General features: G+C 57.6%; 6 protein-coding genes across 6 annotated transcripts; 3 read left to right on the top strand and 3 right to left on the bottom strand.

Moving 5' to 3' along the window:
• Positions 1-2,466: 2,466 nt before the first annotated feature.
• On the bottom strand, positions 2,467-4,734 carry UV8b_02618 (uncharacterized protein; the record flags this gene model as incomplete). The annotated part of the gene is made up of 4 exons (XM_043140116.1): positions 2,467-2,553; positions 2,692-2,765; positions 3,224-4,549; positions 4,707-4,734. 4 exons carry the CDS (start codon positions 4,732-4,734, stop codon positions 2,467-2,469), a joined length of 1,515 nt encoding a protein of 504 aa, XP_042996050.1.
• Positions 4,735-5,725: 991 nt separating this feature from the next.
• Positions 5,726-6,466, top strand: UV8b_02617 (uncharacterized protein; the record flags this gene model as incomplete). The annotated part of the gene is made up of 1 exon (XM_043140115.1): positions 5,726-6,466. The coding sequence occupies one exon, from the start codon at positions 5,726-5,728 to the stop codon at positions 6,464-6,466; it is 741 nt and encodes a 246-aa protein (XP_042996049.1).
• A 715-nt stretch (positions 6,467-7,181) lies between these two features.
• Positions 7,182-9,919, bottom strand: UV8b_02616 (uncharacterized protein; the record flags this gene model as incomplete). The annotated part of the gene is made up of 2 exons (XM_043140114.1): positions 7,182-9,098; positions 9,260-9,919. The coding sequence occupies 2 exons, from the start codon at positions 9,917-9,919 to the stop codon at positions 7,182-7,184; spliced, it is 2,577 nt and encodes an 858-aa protein (XP_042996048.1).
• Positions 9,920-12,023: 2,104 nt separating this feature from the next.
• UV8b_02615 (uncharacterized protein) lies at positions 12,024-13,766 on the top strand (the record flags this gene model as incomplete). The annotated part of the gene is made up of 1 exon (XM_043140113.1): positions 12,024-13,766. The coding sequence occupies one exon, from the start codon at positions 12,024-12,026 to the stop codon at positions 13,764-13,766; it is 1,743 nt and encodes a 580-aa protein (XP_042996047.1).
• An 800-nt stretch (positions 13,767-14,566) lies between these two features.
• On the bottom strand, positions 14,567-16,453 carry UV8b_02614 (uncharacterized protein; the record flags this gene model as incomplete). The annotated part of the gene is made up of 2 exons (XM_043140112.1): positions 14,567-16,341; positions 16,405-16,453. 2 exons carry the CDS (start codon positions 16,451-16,453, stop codon positions 14,567-14,569), a joined length of 1,824 nt encoding a protein of 607 aa, XP_042996046.1.
• Positions 16,454-17,323: 870 nt separating this feature from the next.
• On the top strand, positions 17,324-18,022 carry UV8b_02613 (uncharacterized protein; the record flags this gene model as incomplete). Its single annotated transcript, XM_043140111.1, has 3 exons — positions 17,324-17,435; positions 17,498-17,591; positions 17,665-18,022. 3 exons carry the CDS (start codon positions 17,324-17,326, stop codon positions 18,020-18,022), a joined length of 564 nt encoding a protein of 187 aa, XP_042996045.1.
• Positions 18,023-18,532: the final 510 nt, after the last annotated feature.

Raw genomic sequence — 18,532 nt, 5'->3', positions numbered from 1 at the left:
GGCATGCGCCGAGGCGGCCAGTCGACTTACAAGACTATAAGACTACAAGACTCGACGCCAAGCTCCGGCAAAGCGTCCAGTGAGCAGCCAAGTTCTGGAGTAAGCGGGCGTGTCGGCAGGGGTTCAAGGCTCACGCACCAGATCCTGTGCAGAATCAAGTCCGAGAGACCTGCATCAAGGCCCGTCCGTCAGTCAGTGGCTGGCTTAGGTGTTCCTCGGCAAGCTTGTGACTGGACTGGCGCGGAAAAGGCAAGGGTCCTTGTAGGCTTGTAGGGCCGCGCAGAGAGCCGATTCGCGATGGCGCATTGGCATTGGCATCAAGACAAACAAATCGCACGAGCATGCTCTACGAGTCTATGCAATGTTGGCAGCGAGGGGGAGGGGGGGGGAGGGGGCTTGAATCGAGACAGATGAAGAAAGAAGGAAAGAGTCCAGGGATTTCGTCGCCTCCTTCCCCACATCGACTCCCGTACTAACGTGGATTAGGCACCTACCTTATCTCGCGCTGTGTTGGTCGCTCCTCACTCTTTTGACTTTTAGATCGGGGCTGTCGGGGCTGTCGGGGCTGTCGGGGCTGTCACGGTCAGCGCCAAGTCGTAAATGGGGGTTTCTGGCGCGTTGTTCCGGGGCCCCAGTCAGGAACCAAGCATCTTCCAGTTTTTTCCCCTCCATTCTTTTCAAATCCCACTTCCCAACCTCGTTTGGCTTTTCGCCACGGACCTTTTTCTTTCCCCGTTCCCAATTTTGTGCTTGGCTTTTTCGCCATGGGGGAGGCGTTTCCTTGGGCCTCAGTGTCTCGGGCCTTCCCGAGCAACGCGGCGCGAACAAGGCATGCGGAGAGACTGCGCAAGTTGCCCGTATGGGTCGGGTCGGAATTGATTGCTGGGCTGCCCGGTACCTGAAACGCTACCCAGAGGTAGATAGATAGATACTGATCCGTCACATGGTCGTCGCCAAGCATCACCACCATCGACACCCGCAGCGAAGACCAAGCTTTGAAGGAGAAATGCTCGACCATTCGCAATCCTTACAGGATCACGGCCAAGAACCCCCAAACCATGGCTTGGCTGGTCAGAGCGTCTGGGTTGTTGAATCGAGTGCCGCCAGCGCGCGACTTGTTCTGGCGCGGAGCCCCACTCGAGCACGACGCTTGCCGCCCTCCCTTTTGAAAATCTTTGATCTGCACCTGCTCCTGCACCGCACACACCCTACTCAGCACGGGGCGTCCGTCACGGGTTTGAGTTCCCTGCTGCAGCGTCGGGGCGGGCTGATCTGATGGTGAAGAAGCAGTACAGCCATGTGATGTGATGTGATGTGTGTGATGGGATGGGATGGGATGGGATGGGATGGGATGGGATGGGATGGGATGGGATGGGATGGGATGGGATGGGATGAGGTGCCGGTATCGTACTCCGTACTCCGTAGATCGACGACGACTTGTGGGCTTTGTTTGGGAGAGCTGAGAGCACGCAAGTAACGTGCCAAGCCACGTGTTCGTGTGGCCTCTGGCCTGAATTCAAGCGACTGCCTTTTTTTTTTTTTTTTTTTTTTTTTTTTTTCCCCTCCATTGGCTTTGTCTTTTTTTTTTTCTCCCGCCGCGTCTTCCCTGCTTCTTGTCGCGTCGTGGCGGGACTTTTGGGTTGTCTCACGTTACCTCCAAGGAGGTACCTGAGGCACCTGAGGCACATGGATGCTACTGTACTCTGCTTGTACGCTGCGGGTACCTTTGAATGGAGATGTCAATTTGCTCATCGTAAAGGTCAGGCTCCATGGGTTCAGCCCACATAATTCCGCACCACCCCCCCCCCCCCCCCCTAAGGGCGGCGGGCCACTACTCCGTACAGCCGACTCCTCCTCTCCTTTCCCACTGAATCTGTCTGGTGGCTTCATTCATCTGTGGCTTCTAAAAACAGCCGCGCTGTGGCAACTCCCAGCCCGCATCCAGCTCTTGTCCGTAGTCGTACCCAGCCAGGCGGCTTGCTTTCCGGCTGCTGCCCCGAAAAAAACACATATCTTGCCGTGGCTGTGTTTTGTCCCCCCCCCCCCCCCCCCGGAACGCACCGTGACAAACGGTCCACACTGAGCAGACATCCCGTCAACTCCCCTGCTCCATCTACTTATTACTCATTGCCCATGTGGATATTATTGACTCCAATCTCCCGCAACCGCTCGCTAACTGTCCAGAGTCCGTCCCACATGCCAGATGGGACGGTTCGCAGGGGTGCGTTCGCTGTTTCGTCTTGACGCGCACCAGCGTCCAACAGATTATTCCAACTACTCTACTTGGAGCAACCGAGGTGGTCACGGCCGCCCTTCCTGGCCGTGTCCCAAGTATCACGGAGCCGAAATGGCGCCCATCAGTCATCATGCGCCGTCGGGGTACTCCGTACGCTGTGTGATTCCTAGGCAGGCAGGATAAACCCCCCTTCCCCTTGGATATGTGGTGGAACTCGGCTTTCCCCCATGTTACAGCTTTGGCTTTGTCCACAATCCCCTCTTGTCCAACCCCGGATCCCCGTTGTAAATGTCCCTCTCCACGCGTCGAGTGTTGATCTACCACCCCAGAGCACGAGGCACCGGCCAAACGGTCAGCAAACGAGGCCGTGTCTCGCGGGCTTTGCCTGGCGACAACGGTGCTGGTGCTGTACGCCGCCGCAACCCCGTCGGGCAATACATGTGCGGGAAGCTTACCATTTGGGGTCCGAGTTCCGATATCTTCCTCACTCCCAGCAGCCGCATGCATGTAGCTGTCTCGGCCTGAAGAACTGTGTGTTTCACGACCAGGTTAGCCCGCTCTGCTGCGGTTGCGGCGCAATGCCCGATTTTCGTGTTTTGCACGAAGTAGATGTTTGCTCGCGTCATCTTAGCCGTTCCCCATGTGAGAACCATCTACACAGTCATATGAAGATCAACGAACGAGAAAAGTCGGCCAGACAAAAACAAAAAGAAAGAAAGAAAACAGAAAGAAAGAAAACCGAAAGAAGATAAACCATGCAGTTGAGCTGCCATCTTTGCTGGATTTCCTGTGTGACCTTTGCTGTACTGACTGCCTCCTTTATCGGTTCCGCAAAAGAACGGAAGCCGGGGGCGCGGCTACACAAACAATAAAGGAAAAAAAAAAAAAAAAGAAAGAAAGCACGCCGGACCAGACAAGGTTAAAAGAAAAACAACAGACAGCAAAGGGCAAAGGCGGAAAAAAAAAAACAAGGTCCACTTGACTCACTTTCAAAAGTTCGTTCGACGCCGGCCTGACCTCCTGCTCCGAGGCCGAAGAGCGGCGCACGACCAAGACCAACGCCCCTGGCTCCCAGGCAAAGAGCCTTGACGATGTCTGTTCCTCTTCTGATGCCTCCGTCGACCCAGACCTCGATTTTGCTAAACACCTCGGGACAGTAGTGGCGGATCTCCAGCAAGGTGTGTACAGCGGGCGGCGCTGTATCCATTGCTCTTCCGCCGTGGTTTGACAGTATAATTGCCTTCACCTGGGGGGCATGCTGCGCAGCGAGATAGGCATCTTCATGAGTTTGAATGCCCTTGAGCACAATGGGCAGCTCCGTGTGCTTGGACAGCCAGGGCAAAGTCGTCTTCCACGTCAAATCGCTCGCCGTGCCGAAAAACAGCTGTTGCCCGACGCCACCGCCGCCGCCGCCGCCGCCGCCGGGTCGCTGGCTGCCGCTCCCGCTCCCGCTCGCGCTCGTCACAGCAGCTTGTACCATGTTGCTGCTGCCCCTGTCAAAGTTGGACTTTTCGTCCAACTCACGCTTGCCCGGGACTGGTGCGTCCAGAGTCAGGCACACAAACTTGAACCGGTCTTTTCTGGCGTTGATGCGCCTCAGCATGGCCTCGCTCTTTTGCCGATCGTTCTGGACGTAGAGCTGCCAGCCGAACATTTGGTCGGCCGGCGCACCGTCGACAATCTGCTCCGGCGTCATGGAGGCATTGTTGGAGATGATTTGCAGGGTGTTGAAGCGTGCGGCGGCCCTGGCAATGCCGCGTTCGCCATCTGGGTGCGCCAGTCTCGCCATGGCAGCCGGCGAGACGAAGAAGGGGACGCCAACCCTGTGGCCAAGAAGCGTCGTCGAGAGATGACACTCTGTGCAGTCGACAAACATGCGCGGCCGGAGGAGGATGTCGCGGTACGCTGTGCTGTTCAGCGTCTTGGACACTAAATCGTCGCTGGCCGAGAAGTAATACGCCCATGCCTTCCTGGAGAGGCGCTTCGTAGCTTCCTCCTCGATCTCGTCGAGGTTGAGCAGCGACTCCAGGGGGGGGAGATAGTCATGGTCATCGCAGGGCGTCTCCTTTGGGGAGGTGGATATCGGGCTCGGCAGCGTTTCGGGATTCACCTGGCCCAGGTTGGCTTCCGGTTTGAGGTTCTCCTCAATGGTGCCGGGAGGATGCACGGGGTCAAAGTCTTGCGTCGCGTCCTGGCCAGCAAGCTTGAGGATAATCTTGGAGCCGCCGGGATGAGAGGAGAGAAAGTCGGTCACGTCGTAGACATTGCCGTACAAGATAACCCAGCAGCTTTCTGCGGTGTTGTGCCTGGCGACTTGGGGGGAAGGGGGGGAAGGTTAGCCGTGGTTTCTTCCTGGGTCTCTTTTCGGGGGCTTTTTTCTTTCTCTTCTTCTTGTTTAGGCGCAAATGTGGGTGCGGAGAGTGAAGTCAATTGCCGAGAGACGACGGACGAAGGGGAAGTTGCAGCTCACCTTCGCTGGCGTCAAACAGCTTGGCCATTGCCTATATCTCGGATTCTGATTCTTCACGACTGAATGGGAACCATGGGACGAATGGCTCCTCATGACACAAAACACAATGTCAGGAGACGGGCTTAACCCTCTCTTCTCTTTGTTGGGTGTGGGTGACCTTGGGGAATTGGGGTTATGGCTTGGGGGTCTGGACTCTGGGGTAGAGGAGCGTCGGTCAGTACATGGTATGTATGTACATAATATGTAATTTCCCACCCATCAGAATCGCTCCATATCGGATGACGGGTTACGTGGGGATGGGATTGGCGGATTGGCGCGGGGTGGGGCGGGGTTCAAGCAGCCCAATTGCCGCCGTCTGCGGGTAAACGGACCAGACACCTTGGGGCAAATCACAGCGGGCAAAGTCTCTCCGAAGCCGGGCTAATCTGGCCCGTCCTGGGAGGTAGGGGAGGTAGGTAAGGTACCTAGGTACATACATACCAGCTGCATCTGCTGTCCTCGGGACTTGATCTGGCTGGGACTGAGAAAGACTAAAAAGTACTCCGTACCTGGGCAGAACCAACTTTCGTCGTTTTGCCACCAGACAGACACTTCAGCCCCAGAGCACCAGCAGCCGAAGCTGACAAGGTGTAACTGATAAACAGACTTTTATATTCCAGCACACGGCCGATTCCAAAACCGCTCCATTAGCCAGCCCCCTCCTTGGCTCCTAGCCACCTCGCGCGGCTCTAACGTCGGCTTCCGAGCTGGGCGCGGCTTTGCTGCGGGTCCGGAGTCGGTACGTACCCCAGACCCACTCACTGCCTCTCATCATCATCATCATCAGCATCATAATCATCATCCTCCTCCTTACCCGTCACCATCACCACCATCGACTTACTTTCTCAAAAGCCTCACTTCACGCGGCGGCAGCTCGCCAGCCAACCACCCACGGCTGTAGCAAACACCACTCCCGCAGTATCCGCCAATCGCACGCCGCCGCCGCCGCCGCTGCCCGAGCCACTAACCCGCTCGCAACCATGCGCGCAGCCCCCCCCCTCCGCCGTCTCTGCCGCATCTGCCCATCGTGCCGCCGAGCGTCTTCCCTCGCGCGACCAGCCGCAACCGCCGGCCCGGCTCGCCCCTTCCCCGTCTGGCAGATCCCCCCTCAGCCGTCCTCCTTACCCCCCAACACCCGACGGCTAGCCACCCGAAATGCCGCCACGGGGCATTACCCATCGCCACCCGAGCCAGCCGCGCAAGCCGCGCAAGCCGAAACGCTCTACTCCTTCTTCCCGGAGACGCTGCCCCTGGGCCCCCCGCCGTCCGGCCACTTCCCCGTGGACACGCGGCGGCTGCGGAGCGAGTTCCTCCGCCTGCAGGCCAAGTACCATCCCGACAAGCACCCCCAGCACGCCAAGCAGCAGGCCGAAGCCATGTCGGCCGCCATCAACGAGGCGTACAAGACGCTGTCCAACCCTCTCCTCCGAGCGCAGTATCTCTTGCAGCTGCAAGGGGTGGATGTGGCCAATGACGAGACCCTCAAGATGGAAGAGCCGGAACTGCTGACAAAGGTGTTGGAGGCCCACGAGGCTATCGAGGATGCCAGCTGCCCAGAGGACCTAGGGGCCTTGAAGGAAAGCAACGAGGCAAGCATTGCCGCAAGCGAAAAGGTTCTGGAGCGCGCTTTCCACGAGCACGACGTCGAGAAGGCCAAGAGGGAGGCTGTCAGGTTAAGATACTGGGTGAACATCAGGCTGGCTCTGCATGACCAGCATTGACGGACGGGAAAGCAGGGGATCGGGATATATGAGCGTCGACGTCGAATGTTACGTCGAAGGTTTTTTTTTTCTTTTTTTCAGCGCGTGTTCGGATGTCTGTCTAGGTGATGGAATGCTGCGCTGATCAAGGGCTTGTACATTACGCGAGGGAAACTTGGGATGCGGGACCTGGTGTGTTTTCTATCTCCTTGTCAAAGGGTACACGTGCATGTAGATTTATTACAAGGAAAAAACAGGATATAGCATGGTAAATCTTGACTTTGCATTGCATGACTATGCCGTGGTTTGCCGCTGTATATGCCATTTGACTATTCATGTCTCAATGGTCCTCTTGGTCATCTTGCCCCGAAATTGGGCAACCTCTGATTCCCCTCAACGCCATTCTAGCCTCCAATCCCATTCCCCGATAAGAAACGAAGAAGAAGAAAAAAACGGAGGAGTTAAGGAAGAAATCATATCCCTTTCTCATGATAACATCGAATCCTTCTTACACGTCCTTGTACTTTTTACACCATTGCTCCGCATTGCTCATTTGCCCGATTTCGCTCGTTCTTCTACATGCGAAACAGAAATCTCGCGACCTTGGTTGTTGGGGCGGGTTGAAGGTGGGCGGGGAATATATGAGTAGATGCTCAAAAATCGCCTCTTTTATATTTTTTGTTTCGCATCACCGCCTCACCGCATCACCGCATCACCGCATCACCGCATCACCGCATCACCGTTGGTAAGCTGGCAATTGTTCAGAACCACCGGCCCTCGAAGACTCCGACACCGCGCCGTAAGCAACATAGCTCTCAGCGTCCTCATCGAGATGAGGAGCTGTTGGCTCGTCTGGGAGATCCCTTGCGCTCGAGCTGCTGGCAGGAGTATCCATGTCTTCGGGAAACTCTGGCGGTGCGCTAGCTTCCTGCAATAACCTCTGTCGTTCGAGTTCCTGCTTGTCTTCTGTTGGACGTCCAGAGGCCGCTTCGTCCATCAAAGGGGCAGGCAGTCTGGCTTCCACTTCTTCAACGGTTGGAACCACGGGGCCAGCCAATGTTCCTTGAGGCGTGTCCTCCGCATCATAGAGATCTTCTTCGTCCTCCGCGGTCGACGGGCCCACTGGTGGTTGGCTAGGTAGCAATCTTGCTTCGGCCTGCTGTATTCTTTCCTTCTCGGTCATGTTGGCCTGGTCGGGTATTTGCGGCGGCGGTGGTATGTAACAAGGAGCGGCTTGGGAGCGGGCGGCGCCGTTGACGTGGGCAAAGTCTCGTGAGAGCCCCGCTGAGGACCATGGACGGTGTTGAGCAATGTCAGAGGGGTGCGGTGGAGGAGCTGTGTAGTCGTCAAGCCGCCTATTGGGCGAAGAGAGGTGAGGGTTTCCGTTGGTCAGAATTGAGCCATAAGGCAGGGTGCCGCTGTGGCCGGGAACTTCGTGCTGAACGACTTCGGTTCGGCCGGCTTCGGCAATGCGGATCGCCGCCTGTCTGACGACGCCAGGCTTGATGTGCGGCCTTGACCGTCCACTGTCGATGGTTCCGACAACAGTTTCCAAGGATACAGAGATGACACCTTTCTGGCGTTTTACTTGTGAGGTGTCGGCAACGTTGGACCCTCGTTGAGGACCAAAGAGACCTTGACTTGGTTCATTACTGCTCCCTCCAGACGTGCCGAATCTCGACGGGGTGAAGCCGACCCCGAGCTGACTCGTGAGCTTACCCCCTAGGTCGACAATGACTTCGACATGGTATTTGAAGCTGATCATCTCGCCCGGAACTCCTCTGATGGTCGGGAACGCGTCGTCGGGGACTCTCACAGACACGGTGACGGAGGCTTGCAGGGTTGCCGGGTCGATGATGAGCGGCGCAGCATTCTGGTCGAGATCTTTGCGAAACACGCTCGTGGAGCCGGCTGACGACAACGAAAGGCCAATCAAGCCCGTCCGGAATCTCGGATACGGCTCATCCTTGTGAAGCCTGTTTTTCGACTGAGAGGCCTCGAAAGACGGCGAGTCTGGAGGGTTTAGATCAATCCTTGACTGGCGAAACAGAGTGACGATGACACCGGTCATGCTCTTGATCCGCTTGATGTGCTGCACGGCGACTCGCACTGTTACGGCCTCACCCGGTAGACAGCCACCCTTGAGCAGCTCAATGGTGGCGGTGATGGTCTTGTCATCCACAACCTGTTGCTTTGCCGCCGACGTGAGGGTGGAGCCGATCTGGGACAAGTGCGCGTGCTCAGGCCGGCCAGTCGCGCTTAGGCTACGGCCACTCTCCCCGCTGATCTCGCTGCGCACATCACTCGGGACAGTCCCGCCACGGGCGTCGCCCGGGGTTTGGTGGTGGTTGTTGGTGTTTTCACCTCGCGCGGAATCTTCAGTGACGACGGATGAGTCAGCCTCGGATGCCAGGTCAGTAATCTCGTGCGGCGTGCCTGATGCCGATGGCTTCTCCGTCGGGGCAGCCTTTTTCCTCCGAGCGCGCTTCGAAATTGGTTCCAAGAATATGGTTCGAGGCCGTGGTGGTGACAGCAAACCAACGTCTATCCGCTCAACTAGGACGACCTTTCTATCGCAAGTGGATGTCGGGGCAATAGTGGTAGGCCTGGTGAGCGTCGCGGTCACAAGGTATGCGATGGTTCCCCTTTCAAACTAGATGGCGGAAAATCAGCAATCACCAATGTGGGGGGACATTGTACGCCAAAACCGTCGTCCAGTTCTCCGCCTGAAGCAATGAAGAGGTTGGGGAAGCGGAAGGGGGAAGAAAGGAAGAAAGAAAGAAAGAAAGAAAGACGCTTTCAGACAGGACATACATCGAGGCTGCTAGGCAGGCCTTGATCGGGGAACATCAAATCGAACCCAAACTCATATTTGCCAGGCTCTATCCTCCCGTCGCCACTGAGGACTTGCTCATCCTGGAACAAACTGGTCAACCCATTGCCCTGATAGAGAGGTTGCTGGGAGCTGCCGGAGGGAGGGAGTGTGGTGAGATTTTGCGTCTTGGCGACCGACATGGGGTCTTTGAAAAGTCGGACGAAGCCATGCAGCGAGACGACGAGGTGGGTGATGCGGAGCGGCTTGAGGGCAACGAGGACCACGGCACCGCGGACGGAATCGCCGGCGCAATACTGCTTGTGTGGCTCGTCGCAACGAATGTGGAAATCGGCAACATGACGGTTCCTGCTCCGGAGAGGGAGAGGCAGCTGCAAGGGCAAGGCCAGTCGAGACAGGAGGCTTGGCCGCGTACCAGGACCGGATGATGACGGTGGTGATGCTTTCGCAGATGCAGAGGCGGCCGAGGAACCGCCAGGACCTCGGGAGGAAGGGCCGGAGGAAGGGCCGGAGGAAGGGCCAGAGGCAGGGCTCACGGCCGCATTCGCTGGGGGTGCTGACGTCGCGAGCGAGAACGAGGGCGACGACGAGGCTGGGAGACGGCCGTCGGCTCCGTCGCTGGCGGAGGGACCTGGCAGCATGAGACGAGCAACTTTTCGAGGGCGAGGGCAGCAGCCAAGCCCAAGGGCAAGGCTCGCAGACGCAGCGCTTGCGGCGGCACCTGAGGGCGGCACTTGAGGGCGGCACTTGAGGGCGGCACTGTGAGGCAAGCAACCGGGTTCCCTATGGACGCGACGTGGGGATATTGTGTCGTCGACCCTAGTGGTCTCGATGCGGTCGCGACGTAGTTGGGGCCCTTTGTTTTTTTTTTTTTTCCTTTTTTGTCGAGGCACGGGTTGGATTGAATGGTCAGGTCAGGTCAAAGTGAGCTTGCTCGAGCTGAAGTGGTGGCGGGTGGTGGTGGGCGGGCTGACGACAATTGGAGGCGTCAATTTTGGCGGCGGCGGCGGGAGGGGCAGCCTTCACCGAGCAGAGAGGGCCAGGCCCCCAGCCTACCAGACCGTAGGTACCAGCCTTGGGTTAGGTACATGTAGCTACCTGAGTTGGCAAGGTAAGGTCTGGTACCTAATGTCTGGTAAGTCCCTGGGTAACCTCCATGCTGATCAAGGCACGAGCAAGGCAGACCCACCCTGGCTTGGCTGCAGGAGGAACCCCCCAAGCACAACCCAGGGAATGTCAACTAGCTACATGTCAGAAGGGGGACCGGCATTTGCTCCGGAGTCCGGGCAGCGAATGACGTGGCCATCATTGATGCATTGCCATGATGAAGGGCCGGCCGCCAACTGCCGGCTGCCAAATGCCGGCTGCCAACTGCTGCTGGCTTGCCAAGGTGCTGGCTGGCTGGACGAAAACATTGATTGGTCTCGACCCAGCACGAACAAGGCGGCCGCCGCGCGTACGGAGCAGGGTGTACGCAGTACGCAGTACGCAGTACTTGCACGCCACTTCGGCTTTTGCTCTTTGCCCTGCCCCGCCTAGCCTCGCCTCGCCTCGCCTCGCCTCGCCTCGGCTATTATTACCAGCAATGCACCATGCTGGTGATTTGACGTTTTTTTTGCCGCCAAGAACTTGGAGCCGTCGCAATGATCCAGCCTGCAGATGCCAAGAAAAGCTTGTTGGTATCCCCTGCCTGCCCCATGGCAGCATGGCTGGCTGGGTCTGTCTGACGTCGCACGACCTGCAGTCGATTCGGATTCGATCAATGCAACGGAGTACTCCGTACGGAGTACCGAGCCCGGATCCGAGTACACCTGCGGAGCAGACTGTCTGTCGACGGACTGACTGATGGCGCTGGCTCACCGCAATGGCATGACGACGCCAGCATTAGCCTCGACCAGCGGGCACTCCGTTTTGCGAGCCGGTGAGCGACTTGTCATCAATATGAGGGAGGGAGGGAGGGATGGGTGGCCGATTCACAGGGTGGTCGGGCCAGCCAGGCGGGCGTCTGGTCTTGCCCAATTCACGCTTCACGCTGCCTAAGCCGCTGACGCGAAGAAGTCTGGTCAGTCTGGTCAGTCTGGTCAGTCTGGTCAATCTGGCCCAGTCGCATCGATGCAGTTGGGTGGGCCTGGGCCTGGTGCGAGTCTGCGACCGGACAAACGAACGGAACGGAACGAACCAGCACAATCACGGCCTCGTTGCAGCAACCCGAGCAGCCTGAGCAGCCTGAGAAGCCCGAGCAAACCCAGTGAGTGAATGGAGAAAATCGCCAACCGCATTCTGCATTCTTCTCGGGTCTTCTCCCCGGCCCAAAGCTCCAGTCGGTCGCATCATGGGGAACGTATGTACATAGGAAACCAGACAAGGACCATTCTGGGCTGCACCCCGCGGGCAGCAGCACCCAGCCAGCCCCTGATGATGATGACGTCTGGTCTGGTCTGGTCCGGCCTGGTCTGCACCGCTGTAACCCCCGTCAGCGTTTATTTTTTGTTTTTGTTTTTGCTTTTTTTTTTTTTTTTTTTTTTCCAGCGGGGCCGGCAAACACAACACTGCCTGCAGGCTTCAATCAAAAATTCTCTCACAGCGTCGCGTCGTTGCTTCCCACAATCCGCCGGCAAAACAACCCGCTCTCAACAACCTCTCAACCACAACCACAACAGCAGCAGCAGCAACAACAACAACAAGTCTGTCGTCTCGCGCATCCATCCATCCATCCATCCATCCATCCGCGGCAGCGACTTCGCAATGAGCGACAAGCAGAGAGGCCAGCGGCGCCACAACTTCCGACGCCGCCGCGGATCGAAACCCGCCGCCCCGGGAAAGCAGCCGCCCGCTCCCGTTGCCGACCAGCTCTCCTCCTCCTCCTCGCCCGGCGCACACGATGACGCCTCTCCAGCCGCAGCCGCCGATGCCAACCCCGACGCCCGACCCGACGCCAGACCCGACGCCAGGCCCGCCCTCACCGAGGACGTGCCCGCCGACACCCCGCGGTTCGCCGACCTCGTCGGCCAAAACCTCCTGCACCCTTCCCTGATCCGGGCCATCACCGACGACCTCAAGTTCGACCGCATGATGCCCGTCCAGGCGGCCACCCTGTGGGAGCTGCTGCCGCCCCGCCGGTGCGACTGCCTCGTCCAGGCGCGCACCGGGACCGGCAAGACCATCGCCTTCCTGCTGCCCGCCCTCCAGACCATCGTCGCCCGGAAACAGGAGCGCTCCTCGGCCCCGCCAATCTCGCTCCTCGTCATATCCCCCACGCGAGAGCTGGCCATGCAGATCGCCCAAGAGGCCGCCGGCCTGCTCCGGCGGCTGCCCGACTTGGTGGTGCGCACCGCCATCGGCGGCACCAGCAAGGACAAGGAGGAGAAGCAGATCCTGTCCGGCTGCCACGTCCTCGTCGCCACGCCCGGACGCCTCATCGACCACATGTCCAACGAGGACATCCTCTACTCCTTCAGGCAGCTCGACACGCTGGTTCTCGACGAGGCCGACCGGCTCCTGGACATGGGCTTCATGCCTTCCCTGAGGGAAATCGTCGGCAAGCTGCCGGACAGGAGCCGCGTCAGCAGGCAGGGCATGCTGTTTTCCGCCACCGTGCCCCCGCGCGTCAGCCAGGTGGCCGGCCTGGTCCTGGCCCCCGGCTACAAGTTCATCTCCACCATCCCCGCCGGCCAAGTCGCCACGCACGAGCGCGTCCCGCAGCTGCTCGTCAAGGTCGCCGCCTTCTCGTCCGTCACCGCCGCCGCCGTCGGCGCCGTCAGGGAGCAGGCCGCCCAGCAAAAGGACGTCTTCAAGGCCATCGTGTTCGCCCCGACGGCCGCGCTCGCCGGCTTCTACGGCCACGTGCTCTCCCGCGTGCCGGGGCTGCCGCCCGTGTCCACGCTGCACAGCCGCATGACCCAGAGCAGGCGGACGAGGGTCACCGACGAGTACCGCGACGCCACCTCTGCCATCTTGGCCGCCACGGACGTGGTTGCCCGGGGCATGGACTTCCCCGGCGTCACGACCGTCTTCCAGGTCGGCATCCCGATGGAGAAGCAGAGCTACGTGCATCGCATCGGCCGCACGGCCCGCGCCGATGCCGACGGCATGGGCGTGTTTCTCGTCTCCGAAGCAGAGTCGTTCTTCCCTCGATGGACCCTGAAAAGCATCGCCTTCACCCCGCATGACGCCGACGTCACGGCCCAGGACGAGGTTGACCGCATCATCCTCGAGACGGTCAGCGAGGAGGAGAAGACGCAGATTTACCAGTCGTGGCTCGGGTACTACAACAATCATCTCAAAGGGCTCCAATGGGACAAGGAGGAGCTGGTCAGGCAGGCCAACCAGTATGCTCGCCAAGGGCTCGGGACTCCGGACGTTCCGCCGATCCAGAAGAGCACCGTCGGCAAGATGGGTCTGCGAGGCACCAGAGGCTTGAACGTCGTGCCCGACAAACCCAAGTCTAGAGGATCAAGGGGACGCGGGCGCGGGCGCGGGCGCGGTTGAGACATGTACTCGCCGGACCCATGCTTTGTGTGAACCGGCGTCTGCTGGCCCTCGTTCAATCGCTTGACCCGAGAACACCCCAAGCCTTACCCTTGCCCATTCTGATGCACGCAGATGTGGGACGGACACGGCTAGGAACATGGCTAGACCTCGCTAGAGGCCGAATAATGGGGAAACGATTTGATGAATCAATAAAACATCGGGAAGGCCAAAATTTCTTCCTTTTCAAAAAAAAAAAAAAAAATCCGAATCGTGCCTCGTGCCCTATACCGTTGCAAGGCCAGCGACGCGACCAACTAACCAACCAGTCTTGGCCCCCCCTTTTTTTTCTTTGTTCACACCTTAAACATGGTAGGTCCCGTCAAAGTCTTGACTTTCCATGTCTTCTCGTACGACTTCAGTTCCAATTCATTTCCCCCATTTCCCCTCGGGGCCCGAGGTAATTACGTACGGGTGTTACTGTGCTCGTCTGGAAACTGCATCAACCTCCCCCTAGGACATAAAAAATCTCATGACAACCTCAACTTTCTATACCACGTCTATTTAGTGTTGGGTATCTTTTTAGGCCAACTCTCTGCAAAGACAAACTCTACTGCGCGGGCACCACTGACACCCGCCTTCAACCATGATGTGCCGTATTCCCACAATGTCGTTCGAGATCCCATGTGACCGCCTGCGCCAAATGACATGCAGCAACCCTCCCAAGTCAAGAATCAAAACCCGTCCAACGCCAGAAAAGTAGATGCAAATGCTATTTTCGTCGTCCGTTGATATACAAAACCGGCTCCTCAGGGTGGCGCTTAATCCATGGCTTCCCCAGACAGGATACTCCTCAAGATTCCAGCACCTGGCCCGTCCGCCACCGACTCAATCTCCTTCTCGCCCGCGCAGCTGGCGATTCGCCTGTCGTCTCCAGTGCCGATGGTGGCCCTTCGGCCGCGTTTGCTGGGCGTCTGAGCCATTGTCAGGCCGCCCGTCTTTCCTTCCACTGCACCAACAAGTCCTAGCGTCTCCAAACTGCCAACCACCTCGCGGAATTCGGAGCTCGAGAGTGGGTGTAACAAAGAATCTCGCGTGCATAGCTGACAGTACGTATCGAAGAGCGTTTTGATGGTTGGGGCCAGGGAATGGGACTTTGATGGGGTGGTCGGCGCCTTCAGGGACTTGATCGCTGCTCTGCTTCTCTTCTCGTAGGCCATCAGGGCACACAGTGCCACTTTTTGTTGCAAATTCAGGGTTTTGAGCCGCTGGGTCGTGCCGTTGCTGAAAGCGGCAGCGGTGATCTTATTGAGATGGCCGATGGATGCTCGAGGTGCCGTCTCTGCGGTCAAGCTTTTGAGAGAAGCGGTCATGAGTTGCAACAGGCTTCTCGATGATCCAGAGCCCAAAGCTCCATTCACGTTCTCGCCCAACGGCCTCTTTGAGGGTGTCATTTGTACAAGCTTTTCTCTCGCCTCCTCTTCGTGTTTCGATCTGGTTTCGGACTCAATCAGGTCCAGCGCGCGGCGACATATCTCGAAAGCCTTTCGAAGGTCTCCTGTCTGACTAGAGACTTTCCGAGAACATAGCTCAATGGCTGCAGGATGAATAAAAGGGACATAGCCTTCTTTGCTGTTGTCTGGCATAAGAGATGTGAGCCTCGACGTGATGATATTTTTGACTTGAGGTGCTGTGTACGGCAGGAATGGCAGCAGGTCCGGCTTCATGTTCATTGATTTGAGCCGCGGAAGAAACCGATCAGTCAAATCCAGAGCATTGGCAATGCCAATCAAGACAAGTCGAGATGACTTTTGCAGTGACCACTCAAAAACTCGATACAGGCTTTCAAGGCCCATGGTCAGAACATGGTCAATCTCGTCCAGAGTGATTAGATAAACCGCTGGCGATTCCGTCTTTGGGCAAAACGCCTGCTGAAGTGCCGAAATTGCCTCGCTTTCCGGGAGGCCGCCGTTCAAGCCAAGCTCGGTGAGCAGGGTAGTGTACAAGTCTTTGGACGACTTTACGCTCATGCAGTTGATGTAGGCAGTCTGCACGCGGTGACGTTGAGCGTAATCTCGGGTCATTTCGCTGACCATGGCGCTCTTTCCCGTGCCCGGCGCCCCACTGATGTACAGACAACCATGGGGAACTGATGATGTGCAGCGGCTCAAGAAGTTGGAGAGCTGCTCCCGCTCCGACTCCCTGCCTATGAGCTGACCAGGCTCTGCGCCACGGGCAAAGAGTTGTCGAGCGGAATGATAGACAGTTTGGATTGTCGACGGTGACAACGGAGAGCTGGGAGTTAGGCGCTTGAAGAGTCTTCCGGCCGACATGACTGCATGCCGAGGCGTAGTTGGGTAGCTACTCAAAGCATCTCGGTGCCTGGGCGTGGAAGGCGTGACGGGGGTTTTTTTAGCGGATGTCTGTGACTCGGAGCGCTGCCTCTTTCGAGGAGCATCCTGCACCGCCTCGACCTCGATGGTGACGGCATCGTGAGCTTCAGGGGCGTCCTGAGGATCCCGGTTCTCTTCGTCATGTCCATGGCCGTTGTATGCGTCGTAGTGACGAGATGGCTTGGTAGGGGTTTCCAAAAGGACTGCTGCGTTGTCAGGAGAAGAGAGAGCCGTGTGAGTGTCCAAAGGCAATGTCGTGCACTTACTAGGATACGCACTGCTGCGAGTCCTCTTTCCGAGCGTTGTGCGAGGCATTGCGATGAACGCTGCTTTCCACGCGACGACGATGCAGAGAAAGTACGGGGTGCAACGTTGCTGCCAAAATGGTGTTGATGGAAGGAAGCTTGGAAGGTTGAAGACGCGGAAGTCGAAGAGGGAAGTCAAAAGGCTAGCTTATGGATCAAGGCAACGGCGCGCCACGGAGGGGCGTGCAGTGAAGGGGAGCGTGTCTGCACGCGTTGAGACGCGACGGGACTGGGCTGGTGCGAAAAATCATTAAACGGCCCTGGGCTGTTGCCATTCTCGGCGGCGGCTCATGGGCACGTGACGCGACACGTTACACTCACGCCACACGTTACACTCACGCCGCCCTGCGGCTTTCTCAAGTTCGCCCTCGGTCCAGCATGCATCAGCATGGCTTTCATTCGGAAGCACGGAGTATTAGACAGTCGAACGCCGCAAGGCGCCGAAAGGGAGATCATGGCTAACTTGGAATCATAGAATGAATGCTAGTGGCGATGCAGAGTACGCCGTACAAGTTGTTTTATTCACAAGAAAAAAAAAAAAAAGTCCCCAGGAACGGAGTACCCCGTCCTCCGTACTCGAGCATCGCAATGGCTTGTCCCCCGCCAGCCGACCACACACGCCAGCAGATTATCCGTAAACCCGGTGGCGCCATGTACTTACGTAGGCCACCTTGCTTCCCGCGACGTCATCAACCTCACCTCCTCCAGGCTCCAGGCTCCAGGCTCCAGGCTCCAGGCTCCAGGCTCCAGAGTTCATACTCCAGAGTTCATACTCCAGACTCTCGATCCAGACTGCGCACATTCACCAGCAGATTTCCCCTTGGCATAGCGTTTCCTGCGCGCGTTTAGGTGCACGCATACGAAGCAACACCCCGCCATCATGACCACCTACCTACCGTCCATAACCATCCCCACGGCCGTGTTCAAGCACCAGGCGGCCTCTGTCCTGCTTCCCATTGCGCTCGGCACCGCCGTCGGCTTCGGAACGCGCCGTAAGTGCTCATCAAGCTCGTCTTGGGGGAACCGTGACAACGACTCATGCTCCATGCCACAGCTGCGGAGACCCAAAAGACGTACCTGGATTTGAAGCAGCCTCCTCTGAGACCGCCTCCCTGGCTGTTTGGCCCTGTGTGGACCGTCCTCTACGGGTGCGCGGCATCACCTTGCTCCCGGCCCTGCCCCTCCAACTCGTCCTCTTTCTTGGCTAACGCTTTCCAATAGTCTGATGGGCTACGCCGCCCATCGTGCCGCTACCGTTGGTCTCTCTCCGCTGTCGAGCCCGTCAACCGTCCAAACCACGCTGCAATCCATGACCTTGTACAGCGTTCAGCTCGGCCTCAACCTACTGTGGATGCCGCTTTTCTTTGTGGCCAAGCGTCCCGTGGCGGCGACCATCGACATTGTCGGTCTGGTTGGCTTGAATGGCTATTTGGCGTATCTCTGGGGCTCGGTCGATCGCACCGCAGGCTTGTTGCAGCTTCCCTACCTAGGATGGTTGGGCTTCGCCACGTATTTGTGCGTCGGGGCAGGACATCTCAACGACTGGGATTTTTCTGACAAGGAGGCGAAGAAGGAATGATGGGCTAGGGGTGGGCTGGAGGAGACAACGATTTGCCAAATGTCCCCCAATATCTCAGGGGTTTTTGAAGCCCGTCTGTAGGCAAACCACCCTGGAGAAAGGGCATGGGGAAGACACATTCTATGGGCAAGGCTGTCCCTAGTACTCCCCGATGACGAGCCACAGAGTTGGTGACGAACGCGAAGATTTTTTAGTTTAATTCTATCAGAGTATTTACGTCTTGGATGCTGTATGAAACGCTTGTAAACCCTCAAGACAATGGGAATTTACCCCGCAAAAGAAAGAGGGCAAGAAGAAAGAAAAAAAAAGCAAGAAAGAAAGAAAGAAAGAAAAAGGAAGATAAAAAAAAAAAAAGATTCCCTCAACGCCGTGCAGATGATCATCACATAGAAAGGGAAGAAAAAAAAATCACCATGGAGGAGTTTTTGTGTCAAAAGGCAGTCAAGTCAAGGTCAGCCTCTTCCCAGGCAGGATTCTGAACTGATTCGATCCGTGTGCGCCGCAATGCTA

Source organism: Ustilaginoidea virens, chromosome 2, assembly GCF_000687475.1.
Source record: "Ustilaginoidea virens chromosome 2, complete sequence".
NCBI lineage: Eukaryota > Fungi > Ascomycota > Sordariomycetes > Hypocreales > Clavicipitaceae > Ustilaginoidea > Ustilaginoidea virens.
This window is presented reverse-complemented; position numbering and strand designations above follow the sequence as displayed.